The 23,505-nt window shown below is 41.8% G+C and overlaps 2 protein-coding genes across 6 annotated transcripts in view; both read right to left on the bottom strand.

The window, feature by feature from the left end:
- Window positions 1-399: 399 nt before the first annotated feature.
- rcc2 (regulator of chromosome condensation 2) lies at window positions 400-12,229 on the bottom strand. Of its 2 annotated transcripts, none has more exons than XM_028013182.1 (13): window positions 12,072-12,229; window positions 8,308-8,524; window positions 7,774-7,867; window positions 5,430-5,573; window positions 5,218-5,349; window positions 5,013-5,101; window positions 4,790-4,904; window positions 3,741-3,907; window positions 3,477-3,657; window positions 3,310-3,415; window positions 3,146-3,218; window positions 2,987-3,064; window positions 400-1,246 (listed from the first exon to the last, which is right to left on the bottom strand). In XM_028013182.1, the coding sequence occupies exons 2-13, from the start codon at window positions 8,506-8,508 to the stop codon at window positions 1,142-1,144; spliced, it is 1,485 nt and encodes a 494-aa protein (XP_027868983.1). In that variant the 5' UTR covers window positions 8,509-8,524; window positions 12,072-12,229; the 3' UTR covers window positions 400-1,141. The 2 variants fall into 2 exon arrangements, with proteins under 2 accessions (XP_027868983.1, XP_027868974.1); XM_028013173.1 differs by lacking the exon at window positions 12,072-12,229 and adding an exon at window positions 11,944-12,063.
- A 1,315-nt stretch (window positions 12,230-13,544) lies between these two features.
- Window positions 13,545-23,505, bottom strand: part of LOC114141909 (uncharacterized) — a 19,171-nt gene continuing 9,210 nt past the window's right edge. For 3 of the 4 annotated variants that reach the window (XM_028012814.1, XM_028012823.1, XM_028012841.1), the window contains 5 exons: window positions 23,129-23,303; window positions 20,496-20,594; window positions 17,970-18,061; window positions 16,357-16,497; window positions 13,545-13,857 (listed from right to left, as the gene is read on the bottom strand). In XM_028012814.1, coding sequence (XP_027868615.1) covers window positions 13,594-13,857; window positions 16,357-16,497; window positions 17,970-18,061; window positions 20,496-20,594; window positions 23,129-23,303 — 771 coding nt within the window. In that variant the 3' untranslated portion in view covers window positions 13,545-13,593. Of the gene's footprint in view, window positions 13,858-15,722; window positions 15,855-16,356; window positions 16,498-17,969; window positions 18,062-20,495; window positions 20,595-23,128; window positions 23,304-23,505 lie in introns of those variants that run through there. The other variant, XM_028012832.1, reaches the window with a different exon arrangement.

Here is a 23,505-nt window from a genome sequence, read left to right as displayed (position 1 = left end):
CCGGATGAGGCAGCTTGTTAATTCGATGTTTATAAGCGTGGCCAACATCTTCCTTCACTTCCTCTGCTGTTATTGCTGAAACTACAAGCAGACTACAATTCTAAAACACAGAAAATCAACGTCATCGTTCACTGCTTCTCTGTCTACTCATTGGCCCGGTCAAAAATTGACCTGAGAGAATCCAGAGTCGAGGGGAGAAAGCCCAGATTGTTGGAATAGAGAGCTTTTCTGGAAAGGAATTGCACAGGAAGGCAATGGCCAGACTAAGGAGTTAAAGTTCAACCCTCCTCACAGATTATACATTTATAGAATTTACATACAGCAGCTTTAAGTAAAAATGTTTATTGTGATCGCAGGTGAATTATTTTTTTATTGATTTAAACAAAAAAGCAACATGAGCTCATTTTACATGGATTTTATTTAACCATTGCAATGAAAAAACAAACAATGTAACCAAGAAATCTCGTCATAAAAATAGAAAGCAGTACAAACAGAACTCTGCCTGATAAGAACAGATCGGTTCTGGAAGTTCTGGCCTGCTCGTGGATCCGCTTTGAGCGTTGGGATAAACGAAGGCTTGGCGAAGACAAGCTCCGCTTATGGAGTGAGTATCCTGGATACAAACACTGAAGGAAGAAGATTAAAGGAATGTAACATCAAGTGGAGTGCACCAGCTCAGAACATCAGCTTCCAAATGTTTGCAATCAGAGGCGGCGGCAGCAGCAGCAGCAGACACAGGCTCAAACTGCTAAACCACCGATTCATCATGGCCTCCATACCCCGAAATGGACGTAGAGAAAAGGCACAGGTATGGAGGATTGGTCTCTGAAACCCCTCAGCAGCTAAAAGCTGCTGTAGCACCAGGAAACATGACATTTTCAAACAAACGACATGAGAAGAAGAAGAACGTTAAAGTGGAAAATCAAATGATACAAGGACTAATGGGGGGCGGAAGCACGACTGCAAATCCTGAAGAGCTGGGAGAGACGCTCTGCAGACCCATCGTCTCCTCTCTGGTTTTTAGTGTCCCGATTCGCTTGCAGCCAGTCTGCTGGTAGTTGAGATGTTTTCTGCCCAAACTCCTCTGTCCCACCGGTTACCGGGTCAGGAGCGCCAGCTGGCTGAGGCAGCTGGGTTCCTCCTAGATGGTTCGGGGGTTGTACTCAGGCAGCTTCTTCAGCTTCTCCTGTTCCTGCTCAGTGTCTTGCCTGGCGATGACCAAGGAGTGGGAGTAGCCCATCACCACCTGGGGAGACCAACACATTTATATCTGGGACTGGGAATCCGGGACCCGAGGAGCCACCGCTACTACAGGCTGGCTGTTTGGAACAAACTAGAAGTTTCCACCAGAAGCTTTTAGTCCTGGAGGTCAAAAATTACAAAGTTGAATGTACTCCAGGTCATTTTAGGTTTCCCCATTGAAAACACGTTTAAGATATATTTCTTTCATTTTACCTGCTCAGCAAATGAAACATGAAAGATTTTAATAAAAAGAATGTCCTGGTACGCTTGTGTTAAAGTTAGTTTCCTAACTTTTTGGGTGGAATGTTTTCCATATTTGCTGGTCAAGGTCATGTTTAGTATATAGCCAACAGCAACCAGTATGTGAAAATACATCCACTGACTTCACTGTTCTCTCTTAAGCCACAACTACCTTGAGGCCCTCGGCTGCTTTAGTGGTGCTAAAGCAGGAGAGTCTTCCATCTTGAGAACCGTCTCAGAAAACCTCCGCTGGATTTAGCCACAATGAACGACTGAGCAAAGTTTAAAAAAAAAAAATAATAATTTTAAAAAGTTGCAGGATGTTTTTGGCACATTTTACATGAATTCATAAAACCATAGGTCGTAAAAGAAAGCTACTTTTCATTTTCTATTTAAGAAGATATCCATTTGTCAGTGAAAAGCATATTCCAAAAATTGAAAAAAAGATATCAGGTCCATCTGCTGGACGGGCCTAAACCTGCATGTTGTGTTTCCACTGGCACTAGAACAGCTGGGTCTGTCATAGTGATTACACTTCATAGGCATCCAGACTTACACGAAAAGCTGTAGCCGTACCTTTCCCAGAGCAGATTTTCTGTTTTCTGTCTTAGCTCCTGGTCAGGAGGATTTTGTGTTCCAGAACCGTATAAGCAGAGTTATGGATTTCAGATGACCAGTTCTGTCAGTAAACTGGCTCAACATCACATCAGAAAATAAACAGAGGAAGTTGGTTTATTCTCCTCCTTCAGATTCCTCCTAAAATGATCTAACCAGTTTGGGCAGAAAATCCTCCAAGCTGCATGCAAATTAATTCCTTCTTTTTCAAAAGCCTAAAGGCTCCGACATGCTTTATCTGAAGCGCCGAAGTCGGTTCTTGTTGACACGGACTCGTGATGAAAATTGCTTCATTTTGTTCAAAGAGAGGCGTCTGCCTGCCGAACTTCAACACGGCAGGTCCAACTATTTCAACAGAAGTGTTGTCTGACTGATCAGAGGCTTGTTGTAATGTTTTATACACAAATGTGCTAAAACAGCAACCTCTTCAATTAGTCCACTTACACCATCTGTTGTCACCGTTGTTGTGAGGCAATGAGGAATAACGTAATGTACATTTGTGCGATTCTTCACTAAGTAACTGTAAACACTGGCTAAATAATGCTGGATGAAATTGCAATGTCGTCATCCACAGAGGCAAATGTCTGCAGAAAGGTGTGACACTGTGTTATCGTTACCCAATAACAAAACAGAGGAGGGCAGGGAGGGAGTGGTGGGATGTTTACTGAAGTGGGCTCTGTGTCCACCAGTTGGTCTGCGGCGGTTTTTGTGAAAAGTGTGTGAGAGAATACGAACAGACCAAATACCACGTGACTGAGCATCGCCTGTTCGGCTTTGGAAAACTTGAACAACATGCGTCATCCTAAGTCGAGGTCGTTCAGGTCTAAAGGTTAGACCTGAACGACTCCATGTGTAGCGTAATGTTTTGTGCGGAGTTGCGTTCGTGTACCTGCTCGACGTAGACGCCATCCAGAGTTTTAACTTCCTGAGCAGTTGTGGAGGATTTGGGCTTGTTGTCTCCGTATCCCTAAAAGTCACATGGAGAAATGGATCGATTTGTTGTTCCCCTGACTCGCAGCAACACAGCCAACACCATGACCAGAATTACCAGCTCTCCACATGTAGGCGACGGCCCCCAGCTGATTGTGCTCTCGTCTGCTGCAATGATGATGCTGCTTTTCCTGTCAAACACACACAACGCAGTTGGTTTACGCACCGTTAAACCCCGAAAACCAGGAGCAGGAAGCGCTCGCCGCAGCAGAACCAGCTCACCCGCAGGCCAGGCTCCGGATCTTCCACCCACACAGATCCTGCACGGCTTTGGGGTACATGGTGGATTCTCTGGAGGTGTTGGTCACTCCCCAGAAGAACAGCCCCCCTGCAAAGCAGCAGAAGGTCAGCACGTGTCATCTAGGGCTTGTGTTCTGCTCCTCTCTTACCCATTTCGTTGAGGGCGAAGGAGCACTGGTAGCCGGCGTAGATCTGGGCAGCGCCGCGTCCCGGGAAGTCAAACAGCTTGACGAGTCGGGGAACCATCTCGTCTTTCTGCTCTGTGTGGCCCAGACGGCCGTAGCCTCCGAAACCCCAGCTGAACACCCGCTTCTGGGAGTCCAGCACCAGCTGTCCACACACACACACATAACAGTGTCAAGAGTGTTGAAGCAGTCAGCTGAACCAGCAGCCTGGAGGAGGGGCCCTCTCACCGTGTGGTTGGCTCCACAGGCCACATCCCTCACCACCACGTTGGGCACCGGCATGACCTGACCGTCCTTGGACTTCTCAATGAAGATAGCAACACGTCGAGGGATGAGCTCGCAGTCAAACTCGATGCGCTGGGCTCGGGCGATAAACTTGCCGTCGCTGTTGTGGCCTGCAGAGACACAGGTCAGTAAGCTTTACCAGCTAACGTCTGGTCCGCTTACAAAGCCAAGTCTTGGCTGAGTTGAATTGAACTCTGGTGTGGTTCAAATGCACATGTGAATGCCAAGCAGACTGAAGATTGCACCAAAAGCAGGAAGCAGACTACTACACGCAGGGAATCCTGGGTAAATACAAGAAAAACAAACGAGTGTATCTAGCACTAGCAGGAGAAATGGAACGAATGTTGAAAATTTGGTGCCCAACTGAACCGAGTTTACCAGACTATCGGGTGGGAAATCGCCCTAAGAGGGTCACAGAACCAAAGGAACACGACCCAGGCGTCACCTAGGTGATGAGCAGAGCATATCTAGGTCATTTCCCTCCTGAAATGAGTCAGATGTGAAATATTTGAGGGTCAACCTAAACTTTCTATTCTGTTTCCTATGACAACTGTTACCATCCATGCTGAGAGCATCTATAATTAAGCTTCTATAGGCAGGTTGTGAGAGCCCAGAGACAGAACGATCTGAAACATTGTGACAAGTCTAATTTTTTTCCATTCTACGAGTTAAATGTCCATTATCCTCAGATTACAGAAGCCATCCTCTATCTAGGAAACAATCACTGGCAGAGTAAAACAGCCACAATTAGATTTGTCACAGTCTGAATGTCGGTTATTTTAACCTAACAGCAGAAACAGCAACATTACAAATGGCAGCAGATTTATTGGGAATTCAAATCATATCGAAATTCTGTAGATGTGAACAAGAAAGAGTTAGACATTCAGAAAGTCTGGAGACATTTTGATCAAAACCACTTTGTTTTGCTCCCAGACTGTCCATTGTGTCCTACAGACTCACTTCACCGAAGCAGATAATGGAATAGTTTTTACCTAACTGCCCATACTCAGGGCAGCCGAACGAATAAAGGTTTCCTTTGCAGTCCACCACCATGCTGAACTCAGCACCGCAGGCTACCTTCACCAGAGGCTGACCATTGTAGGAAATCTGGGAAAAAAAGATTAAACTACTGGGTATGCTGGAATCACTGGAGAACCTGGGAGTCTCAACGATTTGGCATGGATCAGGAACGATCTGGATGGAAGCCACACTCACCGGTGCCGGGCTGAGGACTGCATCAGTCTGGCTGCCTTGGCCGAGCTGACCCAGTTTGTTTTCACCGAAGGAATAAACGGTGCCGTCCTCTGAGGAAACAGCAGCAAGCTCTGTATTTTTTTCCATTCATATAGAGAGCCAAAAGATCTCCGATCTGTTTGGAGAAACGGTCCAATCGCTGCTGGACCCGAGAGTTCCTGCCCACCTGTGAGTGCCATGGTATGATTGCGTCCGCAGGCTGCAGAAACGATCACCTGATCGGCCAGGCCCTCGATCAGCTTTGGAGCCTCCAAACGTTTGGTGTCCCCGTGGCCGAGCTGACCTTTGTCATTACGACCTGAGGAGGAGACCGTGGAGGTCAGGAGAGAACTCTGCTGGAGTGAGAAGTTCAGAGAGTGGGAGCGTCATGGAGCTCACCCCAGCTCCAGAGCTTGCCCTCAGCGGTCAGGAGGAGGCTGTGAGCAGCACAGGGGCCCGACACCACACAGCTGACCTGGACGTCGTTCAGGCAACCGTACCGGTGAGGACCCCACAGGTTCTGGCCCAGGTTACGGAAAGCAGCTGGAAAAACACACATAGACCACACAGTTAGGATGCTCAGTAATTACAGACGCACACCACCTGTTAACTTTATCCTGTGTCCTTTAAGCGGGTTGCAGCAGTCATGATGACCAAAGACGCTCTGTCCTTGCTGCCATTCTGACAGAACAGGTTTCCTCCCACATGTCCAACATCCACCAGGGAATGTTTTGCTCTACAGAAAGAACATCTGGGGATTTGCGATATGGCATAAAATACATGGGTGAAGTAACAATATATATCTCAATCCGTTTTTGGCATGAAATTCAAAATAGAAAGGGAAAAAAGCACATCCTAAATGAGTGGAATATACTCTACATTGCCATAAGTAGGTTATATACTACCCATCCAAACACCCATCATGGTGGGTTTTTTAAAGTGAAATTTGCTGCTGAGCACACCAGTCTGATTCTCCTCGCTCATCTTTTTACTCACGTTTGCAACTCTGCATTACAAGTACCAGACCACGCTGCTGTGAACACTGTACAACAACACAGCAACAACCCATATTAGTCAAGAGTCTAATATTTAATCGGATCATCTGCAGGTGCCTGTTATTGCATTTTAGGCAAGAAAATTTAGATTTTCTAATTTAGAAAACAAACTAAAATATTTATTTACATTTTAATGCATTTTTAATATTGTAGAAAATAGGCCAAAGTGGTTAAATAAAAACATCTGGAGAATGTGCCAATTTTTAAAAATCCAAATAATTGATTAATTATCAAAATAACCGACTACTAAAACAATCGTTAACTGCAGCACTAATGTAGACAGGTTGCATGGTTTGTGACTGTATTGGTATGACCTTCGGCCTTATGTGCGTGTGTGTGAGGTAGTGTGTGTTTGTAGAGCAAGTGTGCGCAGTAGATGTGTGTGTGCTAATTTGTCTCCTGCAATTGAGAAGAAGTTATCGCTAGGTACCCATCACCCCCTCACCCCCTCCGTCTGCCAATGATGCTATCCACCCAACATGGAGGTAGGTCTGCACCAGCAGGGTAGAGATGCCCCACCCACCACACCGGCAACTAGGTTTCTGAAGCCCCCACCAACACACAGCACCAAGGGATTATTCAGATGCTCATGCTGTGTTATTATTTATCTTTTCTAGAACCACACAGTTATGTCAAATAAAGAAACAAACAGCAAGTTCAACCCACTGGAGTGCGACTCTACGTTCTTTGGAGTGCTAACCGGACCCACCGCAGTGATCCGAGCATTTCAACTAGCAAATTACAGTCCCTATCTTTTAAGAACCAAACCATCAGGATCCACACAAAGCTTCTCTTTCACAGCAAATGTTCAAAAGGTACATCACCATCTGTAGATGATCTTTGTCTCTGCTGCTGCTCCCTGCAGACAACCCCCCCACCCCACACCCACCAACACCCCTAACAAAGCAGATTTATCAGAGAGCAGCAGAGAAGTGCAACATGCAGCCTGCCGGAGGCATCGCACAGCCTGGTGGGAGAGCGGCCTGAGGGGGTGGGCGGCTCACTGCGCAGCATGCATGCATATGAATGGGCATTACTGTCACAATCAATTAAAAGAATCCTGCTGGCTGCAACACGCACACTGCCTGCACACACCAAACAAAGACGCCCATGTGGTCATCTCCACTCCTTTCACTCTCCGTGGCAGACACAGCGCAGAACCCGATCAATCCCCTATTGATCCCGTCTGCTTTCACTGGCCGAGATCGGTGCGCTTACCCCAGTGGGTCAGGACAACCTTCTCAATGCAGATATCAACCCAAAGCCCTGACAAGACTCCAGCAGTCCCCTCAGGCCTCATCACAATGTCTGGAACTCACATGGTATCGAAAGCGTTGAACACACACTTCTGGCTCTCAGTCAGTGAGACTGGAATCAGCCGTCTCTACTCAGTCCGCCACCAACATGTTTAATGAATCGAACAGATGCACACACCTCCGATGCCTAAACCCAAGAGGAGAACAAGACGCTTCAGGTAGCAAGACGTTTCTTAGCAGAAAAAAAAGAAAGCACATTCCTCTGTGGGGCAGGGTTCTGTCCACACCAACCGCAGTCGAACACAACAACCAAACCGAGGAAAATACCGACTTTGTGTTTCTGACGAGAGGAATCCATCATGAAAACATGCCAGAGTCTAACAGAGACTCAGAGGAAATGCTGCAGCATGGTTTGTAAAGTTAACACTCTACCTTGTTGCTTGGGAACCTCCTTTCTTCCAATCAAATCCCAGTTGGTTGCCCCAAAGATGAGAAGTTGACCTCTGACCTTTGGTAGTTCCAGTTTCTGCAGAAGGCAAGCATTAGGTGAAAAAAAAAAAAGCAAACTAGCTCAAAAGACCACAACTTTTGTTGTTTCATAACAGGAAAGTTAATAATTAAAAGGGACAAGTTGGATTTAGCAGCTTCACTTGAGCAAAGACGTGCAAAGCATTTTTCTACTGGTGGACGCCGTTTAAATTCACGGCCCAGGATTAGATCCTGTCGCATGAAAAGGATCCCAATGACCAAAAAAAATAAATAAATCATCAGCATCAGGTATAGTTAAAGTATTTTCACCAACTGGGCTCTTACAATACAGTTGTTTCATTGTAGGTACTTCTTTCCCAGTAACCTTAACGTGGTCAACACACAGCATCGAAGCCACATATCAGAGAAAAGACACAACAAGCAGATAAAAGCAGAGCCAGCTACCAGATTGGGGGGGAAAGTTTGAATCCAACCCACTATTTTCTCCTTGACGTCGTCCGCCACAGTGACAGGCTGGAGCCCGGACTTGGCTGCAGGCTTGCCGGGTTTCTTGTTGTTCTCCTGCTCAAAGTCGAACTCGTCGTCACTGCTGAAGTCTCGGTCTTTCCTCTTCCCCGTCGCCCTCTTCCTCTTCATCCCTCCGTTCCCTGATACGTCGGTCACCTTCTTACGGGGCATCTTTTTGCAGTTCTAACTGTTCGTGGTTAGAAAGAAGCGAGACGCGTTCAGACCAAGCAAAGGCTTGGACAGTTCAGAGAGATGGTGGGGGGGGTACATGTCTCTCTGAACTGCAGAAGACTGGAGCCAAACAGAAAAACTGTGGCTTTTAAAGAACTTGTAAAGAAAAGGAAACGATATCAAAAACTGCTCCAAACACGTCTCACATTATAATACTGGTACATTTCAAAATAAGATCCAACTTTGAAGCAAGAGAAGATACATTCCTTCTTAGGCCTGTCACGATAGCAAATTTTGCTGAGCGATTAATTGTCTCAAAAAATTATTGCGATAAACGATAATATTGTCTGAAGACCTTTTTACACTGATTTAATAGAAATGACATAATAATGCACGTGATTTCCTGCCAAAGATAGATGCACTTTATTTTCAAAAGAATATTTAACACTGGAACTGATAAACAAAATAAACAAAACAACCAAAAACAAAATGGATTCTGAGTCTCCATTAACAAAAAATGTACTTGATAAAAATTAAACAACATAAAGCCAAAGTGGAAATAAATACTGCATTCAACCAAAAGAGTGCAGATTGTGAAGTCTGTATATTATATTGCCCTTCAGTAATAATTAGATTTAAATAGAGAAGATGGGCACATCGACTACCTGATGCAATAGTTCACACTACATGATTTTTGCTCCTATTTTTCCCCTTACAACAATCTTAAAACGTTGGTCTTTCTAAGATTGTGTGGTGTGTTACGGTAGATCGTTGTTGCCGCTCCGATCTAAATCAGGGATTTTCCTCACTGGGATCTTTAACGCAGCCTGTTGAATGTGACAGGTAACCAATCAGAAAGCGAGGATTCTCCTTGTGCTTTCTGAGGGGAAATTACGTCGGGGAATCCCAAACAGCTGACACGGCGCAACCCGAAGTCCAGCGGATATTGGAGATAATATGTGGAAACAACATTATTGTTTATTCAACATGCAAAGAATATAGAAATGACAAGGGGAGGAGTTGGAGCGAAATCGCTACCGCAGTTGATAAACCCGGTAACTTTTCAGCTGTTCTTCGTTAACGTGACGTAAACAGGTTCTAATGATTTTCATTCAGTCAGGACTTTACGCTGCCACTAGAGCCACACGCATTGCAGGTAGATTGTAGTAAAGCACTGATTAATGCCTGGTTTTAAAATTAGTTCACTGAACTTGTAGCCATTATTTTGTGCCCATTGTTGGACACCACACGGCAGGACCGAACCCGATCGAACCGTTTCTGGGCGAATGTGTGATCTGTCAGGTTTTGAAAATGGGCCGACGGTAGGCCGCAGCTCTAAGATCGTGTAGTGTGCGCTGGGCTTTACACAGAGGAAATGAGGAAGGAGGGTCAGTGGAGAGCACCGGAGTTGAGCCTTTTTTCATTCGGTGTCATCAACAGAAAGAGAGAAAGGTCGGAAGAGACTATAATGCCGATAATTGAAATGACGTCGATAGTTTTAATTTATCGTACGATTAATCGATTTATCGTTTATCGCGACAGGCCTATTCCTTCTTATTCCTAATTAACATTAAAACTTTTCACACTTTGGTGCATGTAAAATAAAACTACAAAGACAATATGAGCACTTTGAGCCCATTCATTGCTTATCCATCACCTGGAAATGCATCACTGTTTTATGCATCAAGACAGATTTTGATTTTGTGCCAAGAGATGAAGGAAATTCTTCCATCTATTGCAGGGGTCTCAAACTCCAGTCCTCAAGGGCCACTGTCCTGCAGTTTTTAGATGTGCCACAGGTACAAAACGCTGGAATGAAATGGCTTAATGACCTCCTCCTTGTGTAGATCAGTTCTCCAGAGCCTTAATGAGCTAATTATTCTATTCAGGTGTGGTGCAGCAGAGACACATTTAAAAGTTGCAGGACTGCGGCCCTCGAGGACTGGAGTTTGAGACCCCTGGATTGGCACAGTAGTGTTAAACGTTGTTACTCGTAAGAGTATGTGCTGTAACATCTAGAAAAAAAAAAAAAAAGCTTTTTCATCCTTTCAAGTGACTAACAGACAGAAACTAAAAACACCCAATGCAAAATCAGCTGAGGGATTCCATACATTCACAACATTCTCCCCATTTGTTAAATGTATATACAAAACTTACTATTGTGTTTAATATTTATTCCACAGACATTTAATCCACCAGTTGAAATCATTCCAATCATTACATTTAAAGAAAAGAATTTGAACAGATGATTCAATTAGATCATGTGTATTCTATCTGAATGTTAAAATAATGGTGCCAAGTCAACCGTCTTATAAAAGAAACTTCTATGAGATTTGCATATTTTGTGCTTCCTTATTGGCTCATAGAGATATGAATCAATACCAGTGCATCTACATCTTACGCATTCTGTTGTACAGGGCTGTCTGTGACTGACAGAAGTGGTATTTTGCTTTGCAAAAAAAACTTCTGACTGGTTTTGCGAAGCCAGTCAGAAGTGTAAAAAGCCCATCGGATACTGAGTCTTTCAGTATGCTGTATGCCAGATAATTAATACATATTAACTAACTAATATCAAACTTAGGAAGAAATTTCTGACTTTCCAAGACAAAATTCTACCCAATCGCTTGTCAAACTTTGAACAAAACTTTTGTCAAATACACCTAAATTATTGAGTCTTTACTCAAGGTTTGGTCAAGAGTATCCTGGGAGTTATATATATATATATATATATATATATAAGAAGGTGGGATAAAATAAAACTCAACCTAAATAATGTTTGTTTAGAAGATCAGCTGGCGCTTTTCATTAACTTTAAGGAACTCCTGACCTTTCCATTTTTTCTACTCTGGGCACTGTCCGGGCTCCATAGAACAAGTTCACCGAACGGTATTTAGCTACCGCTGGTTCACCGTATTATTCCATATAACTCGGTACCACAATCTCATCAGTTCTCCTGGATGGTTCCCCAGACGAAAGAGGAGCCAGAACCCGACAGCAGACCGAACCGTGAGCCGGTACCCGTTAGCTTCATCGGGCTAAGCTCCACCGCTCTTTGTTCGGCTATTTAGCGTGCTAGCTGCCGTAAAGACCCGCGGTACGGCAGGTGAACTTAAGACCGTTTCCCGCTCCACATACAAGCTCTGGGAAGTTCGTGTGTTTAAACAGCATGTGAATTATCTCAAAGCTGCGGATACTTGGAGTAAAACCGAGTAAGACCTAACTGAATGATGGGGCTCATTATGCTAACGTTGCCTCGCTAGTGTATGCTAACAAACAGTCAAAGAGTCTGATGTTCCTTACGAACGACACAACACCAACTAACTTTAAAACCTCTTCCAAACTACAAGTGTTTCTTCCCCATAATATCTGCTGCCTCGTTGGTGTTCCGTAGTCTGGCTAAGTGGTTTGCTAAAACTAAGAAGAAATGATATATACCGGTGATTTCCTGATTCAGCAGCTCTCTGTCCGTCTCCGGTTTGATTGATTTGAACAAAAGAAGCTGCAGTCTGCTTTCACACCACGTGGTTTGCATTTAGCATTCATACAGGAAACCGAGCACTCACCAATACATAAAACCAGACATGAGAGGGGGGGCGGCGGTGACTTGGAGCTGCTGTGATGCAGCACGAAGAACCGCGATGAGGGTACAACTCAACTACAGACACAGAGGAAACAGAAAGTTCCTCTTTCACTCAGGAAAAGTTTTTTTCAAGAAACATAAACACCATGTCTGCTCTCCACTTCAGCACAGAAGGCCTCTGATTCTACCACACACACCCATCTAGTTAAACTTTCAAGTGTGTGTATAATTAACTAAATCTTAATTCCACTTCATTCAAAACCAAAGTTAACTTTGCTGTGCGGCAAGGGAAAATGTAGGGGAACCTGCTCAGTTTTGTCAGCCATATTAAAAGCAAGCATTAATTGCCATTTTTTTTTTAAAAAAAAGGCTCAATAATAACTTTAGATTAACAAAGCCCACATTAGTGTGATATGAAAACAAAAGAAAGACTAAGTCCAAAGGAAAAAAGGTGATATCCTCAGAGGGCCCAGCTGCGGTCATGGCAGCCTGGCTTGCCCCCAGTTGCAGCCATGGCTACAATGTAACTTGCTTGTAAATGTGACTGAATGTAGCCTAAAGTGCTTTGTGGTCCTCTGGACTTAGCACTGTATAAAGCGCTTACTACAGGCAGCTCTCTTGAAGTATCTTGGCAAAACAAAAACTAACCAAAATAGTTTGAGAGGAGCTTTCTAAGCATATCTTTCCTCAGTTTTTAATGTTAAACGCCCCTTCTATTATGAGAGTTGATTCTAATAAGCTCTTACAGAGCATTTCCAAAGGCAGGCTGGAACAACCTTCCTGGATCGCTCCTCTGGTCAGCTGTCTCCAGAGTTCTTCACATTACTGGATATGTGGCCAAATTCCTGGTTTAAAACTTTGATCATATTCTCAGTTCCAACATTGCCAAACATATCTTCTCAAAGGAGTCAGACCGGTCACCTCGACCTTGAGCTGGTTGATATTGGAGCAGTCTTTCCTGGTTTGTGAAAGGATTGTGCCGTGGTTGGTTTCTGCATCCTCCTAACCAAATTACCTTCACATGCCAGTGGCATGTTGGCTCGAACAGTTCAAAACTGTGTGATCCAACATGATATGGGAAAACAGCACACAAATAATGTCCTTTCAAAAGATGCAAGCTCAGCACAATTTCGCATTTGTGAACTATCCTTAAAAGCCAGGCCTTGAAAACCTAGACAACCGACCAGTCTAAACAAACTCTACCAATTTTGTCACTAAAATTGCGACTGAGACTATTGCGTCAAGTACTTTGGGGTCCTCTGGACTTGATAAAGCATTATACAAGTTCAAAGCCATTTACCAAATTCTTTTCCAGACATTTACCTTCCAATCCATGCCAAACACTTGCGACGCGGGACAAAATATTCAAGTTGAAAGTACTGTTGAATTCTAAGTGCAAAAAAATAATTTTATTATGATGTTCTTTTTCCATAATAAAACATTAACATAATTTGCAAACTAATTTTTCTTGGAATTACATTTCAATGGACACAACAGTGATAAAGTCACATTTGCTGGTGAGAACCAGGCAACAGGTCTGGTTTGAGCCCACTCCGCTGGCTGGTCACTGGACTTTCGTCTCCACCCTGGAGGCCCCCAATCATGGAGCCCAGGGTCCCGTAGCTTCCCCCGTACGGCTCCATCTGAGCGGCCACGCTCAGACTGAGCCTCTCTGTCCGAGGCATCTTGGGCGTTTGGTTCAGCGCTGAAGAGCGAAGGGAAACGGGCGTGGCCGCATTGTCGCTGAGGCTCTGCACCGTGACAGACGACTGCACAGATATACAAGTTTCAGTCACAAAGATAAGGTATAGAGTGATAAAAAACTGAGAGCAATCAGTTACAACATCTGCAATGTCCATTACCAAAAAAGTCTATTTTCTAGGTTGAGTTATACACAGAGGTGAAAGTAGTTTTCAATTCTTGCCGGTACTGTGATGAAAATTGTCAGGGGCTCATTGTGTGAACCAAAAGAAATAAAAAACATTAATATTTTACTGCACTAATATTTTTCCTGCGTTATCCATACAGTCCCTGTATGGATAACGCAGAACGTAGAAGCACTTCACAATGTGAAACAAATATAGATTCTGCCATACGGGGTGGAAAGTAATTAGTTACATTTATATTTATTGATGTTATTACAGTTTGTCTAATTTGTCCTTTAGGTTGTTTACAAAACCTGAACTTTTCCTTTCCCTTGAATTTGTTATGAATAAAGTTACTCGGTTACATTTGAAATCATATCCATTAATGAGTATAGATAAAACGTAAGAAAATACCAGAAAAAAAAGCTGCACTGATCTTTTGGCTGGGTTTGTATTAAGATCTCATGGATTTGGGGCGTGCTGTGGTGGCGTAGGGGATAGCGCGATGCGGCCGTCGCGGGTTCGATTCCCGGACCCGGCGATATTTGCCGCATGTCTTCTCCCCTCTACTTCCCCCTTTCCTGTCAGACTACTTTCGTAGGGAGCCCACAAAAAGACCCCCTGGAGGGGAGGGGAGAAAAGATCTCATGGAGTTGCATCAATCGGAAGACAGACAGCACAACCCATCAAGTTAACCTCTGAGAAAACGAAAAGCTCTTGCTGAATTGAAGGCATTGTAAACGTTAATATTTGAACAACAAATGTATATTTTATCAGATACTTGTGGTCATAATTTGCGTTGACGAAAACTGAAAACAGAACATCAGGTGCTTAGTTTGGAGTCGGTTTGTTAAAACTATTAGATGGAAGTAACAAACAACAACTGACTTAAAATACTTGTCTCATTAAAAATACACATAATATCTTGTTTTGCTTTTATATATATTTGTATATATATATATATATATATAAATGTGCTCCTTTAAATCAAAACAATTTGAGACCAATTTGTTCTTATTTTCTTTGGGATGAGCAGAACATTTGCTCATCAAAAAGTAACTAAAGTAAAATTGTAATGAGGTACTTGTTACTCTTAATAGTATTTCAATGCAATTTTTTTTTTATAAATAACTTCGGCATCACTTTCTTTTCCTTTGAGCATATCATTGTTTTCTGCACTTTTTATCAGGTTTTGGTTTCGTTGAATTAAAATAATTCACTGTCCTGCGGTGTTTTCCCGGTTTATATTTTAAAGTTTATAAATGATAAGCGATTTATTGTTCGTCCTGTCCCAGCGCAAGCGGCATTTTTTATGTCTGTGGACCGCCTGTGTAAAATGTCCCCGTCCATAAATCAAACGCACCAAGTCCAATCAGCAGCCAGCCACCGTCTTTTAGAGAAAGACGCTCGTACAATAGGCTACGTTATCGTTTAATACCAGTGATATTTCCGGGCATAAGCTAATAAACATCTGTTTTCGAGGTGTGCTATGTTGTTTTAATTGAGCAAAAATAACACGAAACACAACTAGATATTCTTCTTTTGCTTTTAATTGGGACATTTTGCAACAAGCACAGACGATGAACATCGGGGAGAAAGTTTGAAGACTGCGGACGAAAGCTACGGGGTCCGGGAGGGTTGAGGAGGTGGAGGGGAGAAGAGAGAGAAACTTTCGGAATAATAATAAAAAATAAAATAAAATGCGTTTTATAAACGGATTAACTCGTGTTTTGGTCCGTCTATTGCTAGCACATCTATTCTGACTCGGAAGTGCAGCAGTTCTGAATGACGGCTTTATTGCAGCCGTTCTCCCGGTACCGGACCGGCGCAAAAATCCTTTAGCGGTACGCCGTACCGGACCGGACCGGACCGGTGTTTCACCCCTGGTTATACAGTAACTGCTGGAGGATAGAGGGATACAAAACATAACTGTTCAGGCTGTCAACTTTGTGCAAATGAAAGTTATTGGTAAACACAAACTAAAGATATACAGTTCAGACCAAAAGTTTGGACACACTTTCTCATTGAATTCAATGAGAAAGTGTGCAAACTTTTGGTCTGTACTGTATATTCTTCAATTATGAGTTACAGCTCAAATATATAGAACTTTAACATATTTTAATGTCTGTAAGTTAGGCATTTCAGCCACTGAAATGTCCAATAAATTAAGTGTTTATTGGACACATTTTGTAAAGTTTCACTGTGACAGAAATGGTTGTTGGGAGAACACCACCAGTAAGATCAGATCTGTTGTTTTCTTTTCAGGCTACCATGCATGTTGATAACAAATAGTCCTCTCTAAACAACGACAATAAGAACACTTGTAAATAAATAAGAGATGCACATATTGTGAGATAACATGTCAGAGTGCCAACCGAACAATCTGAAGACATTAATACTCACGTTCCCTACAGAGGCCTGACTGCCAGCCACCGTCTTCTTCTTTCTGGCCATGTTGGGATTCCAGTTGCAAACCAGACTGTCATTCTGCACGCTGTAGCTCTTATGGCCAACAAGCCAATATGTATTCATTTTGCCTTTACCCTGACAGGAGAGTGATGGGTGCAAGTGATGAATACTGGCTAAACAATTTGCTAGACAGCACTGAAATCAAATGTTTACATTAAAATAACTACACTGATTGCGAGAAACCATGAGAAACAAGGTTTCACTTTGTTGTATGAGTTGACTTTAATTGTCACAAAGTGAAAGTATTGAGAGAGCCATGTTATTGCTTGCTGAATGAGAGAAGTAGCACCTAGAATCTAGATGCTGCTAGCAAAATACTTCTTCCTTCAAAAAAACAAGTGGGTTTGCAGAATTGCGTTTAATCATGCAACAGAACTTGAGCAACAGTGTCCTTTTAACAGATGAGAACAACATAGAGATTTTTGGCCAGTTCCTGTTGGTATAGATGGTTTTATATGGCACTGAGTCATGGAGGAGGACTTAGTTCTTCACAAAATGTGTCTTTGTTTCAGGTAAAATTTTGAACATTTAAACGGAATAATTAATCTTCTGTTGTTGTTCATCCAATATTCATCCATTTTTCTAACACTCTTGTCCTTAGAGGACAAGCTCCAGCTAGCGTTCCGGGCGAGAGGCGGGGTCACCCTGGACAGGTCGCCAGTCTGTCGCAGGGCAACACAGAGACATACAGGACAAACAACCATGCACACACACACACTCACACCTAGGGAGAATTTAGAGAGACCAATTAACCTGACAGTCATGTTTTTGGACTGTGGGAGGAAGCCGGAGAACCCGGAGAGAACCCACCATGCACAGGGAGAACATGCAAACTCCGTGCAGAAAGACCCCGGGCCGGGAATTGAACCCAGGACCTTCTTGCTGCAAGGCAACAGTGCTACCAACTGTGCAGCCCCATCCAATATTCTCTTTACCTAATTTTAAGACTCATTGAGAACCAGAATATTTAAAAAAAAAATCATTTTCTGATACATAAACTGTTTAAGAACTTTGTGTTTTAGGGATAACTGTGGCTCAGTGGGTGGAGGAGCTGTGTTACAACAGGAAGGTTGTTGGTTTGACTCTTATCTTCCTCCTGTCACATATTGATGTGCCCCTGAGCAAGCCACTTAACGCGAAGTTGCCAACCAATCAGTGTAAAAATGTAACTCCAGTGTACATTTGTTGTCTTGGTGTCATAAGTCTTGGTCAATATGACTTGAAAGGTACTTTATAAGTTCAGTCGATTTACAATTTCTCTCCATTATCACTGTATTTAAAGTAATATATTCAATATAATGTCTGTTGGGTTTCTTCACAGACAGACAGAGTGGGGATATTTGATTTGAATTAAATAAAAGGCCCCACTCATCTTCACCATACCTACAGTCCATCATTTGAAAATGTACTGAATTTTCCTTTAAGTAGAACTAGAGATTCATGTTTTCACTGTGTATTATTTTCCAAGCAAACTGAAAAAAATATAAAGATTGTAAAATTTCACAAAGACAATTTTAAAAGTTGAGAGCTTGGTTTGTATCCGTTACCTTAACCTCGATCTCTCCACGTAGCTGCAGCTCATAGGCGTTGTCCTTCATCAAAGCCAAATAGGTTTCTGAAGTGGTGTGGATTTTCTGAGCTGGAAAAGGAAAACATATGAAATACATTTGGAGCAACAGTTTTAGCTCTAAGCAGATTCCCAGGTGCTTCTCTGCAAAGCTTAAGCTTTTTGCGGTGCGATTGATAAGGGAACTAATATTATGTCCTTACAATATACCTGAAAGAACATTGTAAACATGCAGTACTTTGTAAATTATAGGCATGTGCCTGAGTTACCTGAAATATTTTTTGTCGTTTTTTTGTAGAAACACGACTTATCTGATCTTCCACATCAGTGCAAAATCAGTCAACATCTCTAGCTTTAATGGAATTATAGAAAAAGATTTTGATGAGAAATATCTAGCAGAGTATATTTTTTAAATATTATTGTAGTGAAGTATTTACAGTGTTGATTATTTATTGCTGTTTTAGGCATTTGTACAATTTAGAAAAGGAGGTATTAGAAACTATTGGTTAAGAATTCAACGGTTACAAGTAATCAGTGAATAAAAATAAAACTACATGGTATTTGCAGTTGTTATGTATGTTTTTGCTTTAACACCTATGTTAGATGGTGTTGAAGTTAGCCTCCTGCTCGATCTACAATTAATAATTGTTATTTTAGTGGACTAACCTATTTAATCCCACCGGCAACAATTGTTGCCAGACATTTTTTCTAACTTCTGGAAGCTCTAGAAGACTTGTTTTGACTTTTGGCAGCTAATTGAAGTTTTAAAATAAAATAATAGAGTGTCTATTTTAAGCAATATCAATTTCATGTATCTAGTGTGAAAGGTCACATGACCAGACCTCTTTACTTCCTGCCTGTAACGCTGGAGGTACACAAACCTGTACAAGAGGAAGTCAGCAAAATATTTAAATAAACAAATATTTTGAACATATGTTCTTTAAAGTGTCTTCTACTGATGTATAAAGAAAATTGTATCCATTCATCCATATTTTGATCATAAGAAGAGTGAATGTAACCATGGCAACAATTGTTGCAGCTAGCATAATACAGAGACAGCACTGTGCTGTGTGTCCATGGTTTGCTGTTTATTTTATATGCCTTGCTGTTCCCACACAGCTTATAACTGTAAGATGTTTAAGATTTTCTAGACCTGAAGGAACCTCAAGATGTTGTCTTCTACATCCCACAGTTGAAACCCTCCCCTATTTCACTGCCCCAACAGGTGATCCTTTCCACAAAGTGGAGCCTTTGCACTGAATGATCACTACAAGATGACGCCACGCCTGAAACTAGTTTAGACTATGCAGATTCCCACCAGCAACAATTGTTGCCTAATATAAAACCTACATTTTCACTAACATAACCAAGGAATCTTGGGCCCCCTGACAAAAAATTAAATTAACACTCTTGCCTTTTTCTCTCTCTCCCTCTCTCTATTTTTTTTATTTATTTGAAAACCTGATTTTATAATTATTCTTAGTAGCAAAGTAACTGTCACAGTCGTTGTTGTTTTCCACTGACTGCTGCTGAACATCGTCACCGTCAGGCGCGCCAAGCAGGAACCAACCATTTCATGCAGATCCAGGGGGGTTCAGGGCAAATATGGATGTGTGTTTTTTGGACTGGGAGGGGGAACATTAAATTTTTACTGCTAAAAACAATCTTCGAAAATACAATATAATTAATTTTGTAATTGACAGGGCCCCCAATTTTTTTTTTATTTCAGGAGGGACCCCTGTTGGTCAGAGACCCTTAGAATAGTCATAACTTTCCCCCCCATACTGTACAGCGCCCCTGAACATAACCAACATAAAATGTAATAATTCATAAATATCATGTGTTAGGGAAGTCCAAGGATTGAAATGCATATTGCAGGAAAAAAAGGGATTAAAATGGTTAATTAATAGTCTTCTTCTGTTCTGTTTTACAACAAAATGTAATCGTGTCATTTGTATTTGCAATAGATTCAGTGAGAACCAATGTTAAGCCCAGATTGGTTTCTTTTTTAGAGTTACATAACGATTTCAGTTTTTGTTTTTTATATGAGATTTCTGTTAGTAAAGCTTTGTGGATTATTCTGTAGGTGGGAGAAATGATTCAGACTTTGGGTCCTTCAATTAGTGAAGCAACATAGTGCTATTTAGTTATTTAGTTCTCTGCTTCTCAAACTGTCAGAATGGATCTCTTTCCTCTTACGTTGGGGTAGATTAGCTTCTTTTTTGTTGCTATATTTGGTTTAAGTTAAACTTTTTAGGTTGCTGTAAATACCTACCTAAATAAAATCAACTACTTGAAATGTATGCTGGTGTAAAATATTCTCTTGTGTAAAATATTCTTCTGAAAAGTTCATTTGTGGCAGTTGCAGCATGGCAGTGCACAGCAAGGGCCTTAACATAATCATCATTATAGAAGAGCAGGAAAAGCAAGTTGTGGACAGGATATTTAAAAATCTAATTTTCTTTAAGAGCTGTAAAGGTTTATTTAATTATTACTGAGGACTCACGCAGGCTGGTGGACTCCATCCTTGAGGCAGTGTTGACCGTATCTCCAAACAAACAGTATCTCGGCATCTTGTAGCCCACAATTCCTGCCACACATGGACCTATGGAGCCAAAAAATACAAATTGCTTTCCGTTTTGCTTTGGAGCTTAAATTGTAAGGTCAACAACCAGGTACCAATACAACCAGAACACAGAAATAAAACAGAAGAATTTAAATAGATTTCAAACTAATTTGATGCAATCACTCTCAAACAAGGAAGTGATGTTTAGAACATCCCAAAAAGGCAATAGTAGGAAAAATATTGTGACATGTTACTTGATCTTCCTGAGATTCTGGATATTAAGCTTCACATCCCATTCAGTGCTGAACATGACACCTCATTTATTTATTTATTTTTTACGTTTCTGTGATTTTATTATCTGAAAAAACACACACACGTCCTCAGTACTTTGACTTTTATTCATTTGTCATTCATTTCTATAGCCTACTCCTAACGTTTACTCCAACCTTAACCATAACCAGTGCACACCTAGACTCAAATCACACCTTAATCCAGTCCTAAATCTAACTTCTAACCTCAAAACAGCACCTAAGGAGCAATCAGTCCTTGCAGAGTAATATTTGTTGGAGAAATGGTTCTTACACTGTAGCAAATCCAAGGCCACACATACACACACATGAACACACTAAAACTTTCAACTGATCAGCTGAACCCACAGCACTTCCTCTAGATGGCGCTGTGGGTTCAGCTGAATATTGGTTTCTCTGGGTTTTTAGAGTCAATTCAACTTTATTTGGACAGAATGAAGTTACAAAAAATAAAGAGAAAAACAAGTAGGAATTCTAATTGAATTTTATCCTTTTTGTGTAGTATGTAGTAACTTTTTTCTTGTTAATGAATGTATCACAAATATATCATAATCAAAAGGAAAAGAAATCCTCCCCAATAAACATCTTTATTGATCCATGGTCTATACCTGCTTATCCTTACAGAGTTGTGGAACACCCTGGACAGGTCACCAATCCATCGCAGGCCAACACACACACACACACACCCTCCCCCACACACATGCCCCCACCACACACACATGTTTGCGTGGCTATTTCTGTGGGAACGTTCCTTTGACTACCATTCATTTCTACAGCCTAAATGTAGAAATGTAGGATATGGGTTAGGGAAACCTTAACCTAACCGTAACCCTATCCATTACATACCTAACCCTAACCAAAATTCAATTCACACCTTAGTCCTAAATCTAACCCCTGACCCGAAAACAGCGTTTGCTTGGTCCCCACAAGAAACAGTGGGTCCCCACAACATAGTATGTCAGAAAAATGGTCCCACAAGGTATTACAAACAAATGTACACACATATTTTATCGCAGTCACACCTAAAGACAATATAGAGAGACAAATTTACCTAACAGTCATGTTTTTGGACTGTGGGAGGAAACCGGAGTACCCATAGAGAATCCACACAGGCACAGGGAGGGCATGCAAACTCCAGGCCAGGATTCAGACCCACGGCCTTTTTGCAGCAAGGTAACAGAGCTGTGCTGCTGTGCAGCTCGTGTGTACAGCAAAACTTACTTCTAAATATTACAAATCCATATGAAAGACATACAACCACGTAGACACGCCACACAGATCAAAAAACAACACATGTAACAATAATTATTGTATTATTGTTGTAATTTGGATTTAAATAAACTGGAAATGAAAACATTTTATAAGCTCCCCAAATTTACATTTTGTCAGTCAGTGCACTACAAAATAAGAAAAGGTGTCAAGATTAGGTTAAGATTAGAAATGAAGGCTGAAAGCAGAAAATATCTAAATAGCTTAAAAACACTAAAAAACCCCAACAACTTTTAATTGAGATTTTGAATCATTTATTTAAATGAAGAAAATAAAATGCCAGACAATAAAATGATCATACTCCCAGATCAGCTCTATTTTTAGTGAGCTATCTTTTTGCTTCTCTGTGAATTAATCTAGTTATGCTGTCTTGATTGCAAACACATCTGAATACGGTACAGGTTGAACCTCAGAGAGATGGAGCTGCTGGTCTGAACATAGAACACATTACAGCACGTTGTTGTCCCAAATAAGCCTCAGTGTCGTGTTTTTTTCAAGGCGCTGGAAATAATAGAAACACGTACAGTTCATGAAAAACAAAACCGAGCTCTAGAAAACCAACTGGAATTATCTCAGTCTAAAACTCTACAAATAAAACTACTGGTTTTATTCCCCAGAGCCAGAACCAAACATCCACATGCAGCTTCTGTTTATCTCAAGTCTGGAACAAACTACCAGAAAACTGCAAAACAGCTGTAACACTGAGTTCCTTAAAATGCAAGGCTTAACCCCCCCCACCCCCCGCGGTTAGGGCTTTTGAACCATAATAACTGGAATATGGACCAAAATATTTGATTTGTATTGATGATTATAATGATGGCACTTGGCAAAATGCAATGTCTGTTACTGGTTTCACAATTGTGTTTATGATGTTTTTATGTTTTCATGATGTAAAGCACTCTGAACCGCCACATTGTTGAAATGTAATTGGCTGATACTCTAACAAAGCCAGAATGATGTGTTGGACCTTGCAGTCTCATGTGGAGCTCCTCTGACCTGTGTGAATGCCAGCTCGGAGCTGCAGCCTCTCGTTGGGCATGTGAGGGATGGACACCTGCCTGACCGCCGCCAACAGGTCCAGCGCCATCTTGGCAATCTCATCTGCGTGTTTGTCACCGTTTCTCTCAGGTAGACCGCTCACCACCATGTAGGCATCTCCGATTGTCTCCACCTTGTTAGAGCATTCCATTAAATTCGTTCAAATGACATGGGGAAAAAGTTTCTTAATTAAAGACAAAACAGGAAATGATTGCAATGCAGTTTCTGTAGTCTGCCATCTGTACATAACAGCTCCTAGAAGACATTAGACATCTCTTCTCCAAGCACAGCTTCCCAGCTCATCCTGGTTAGTACCAGGCATTCTATGGGAAGAA

The sequence above is a fragment of the Xiphophorus couchianus genome, chromosome 1 (genome assembly GCF_001444195.1).
Source record: "Xiphophorus couchianus chromosome 1, X_couchianus-1.0, whole genome shotgun sequence".
Taxonomy (NCBI): Eukaryota; Metazoa; Chordata; class Actinopteri; order Cyprinodontiformes; family Poeciliidae; genus Xiphophorus; species Xiphophorus couchianus.
This window is presented reverse-complemented; position numbering and strand designations above follow the sequence as displayed.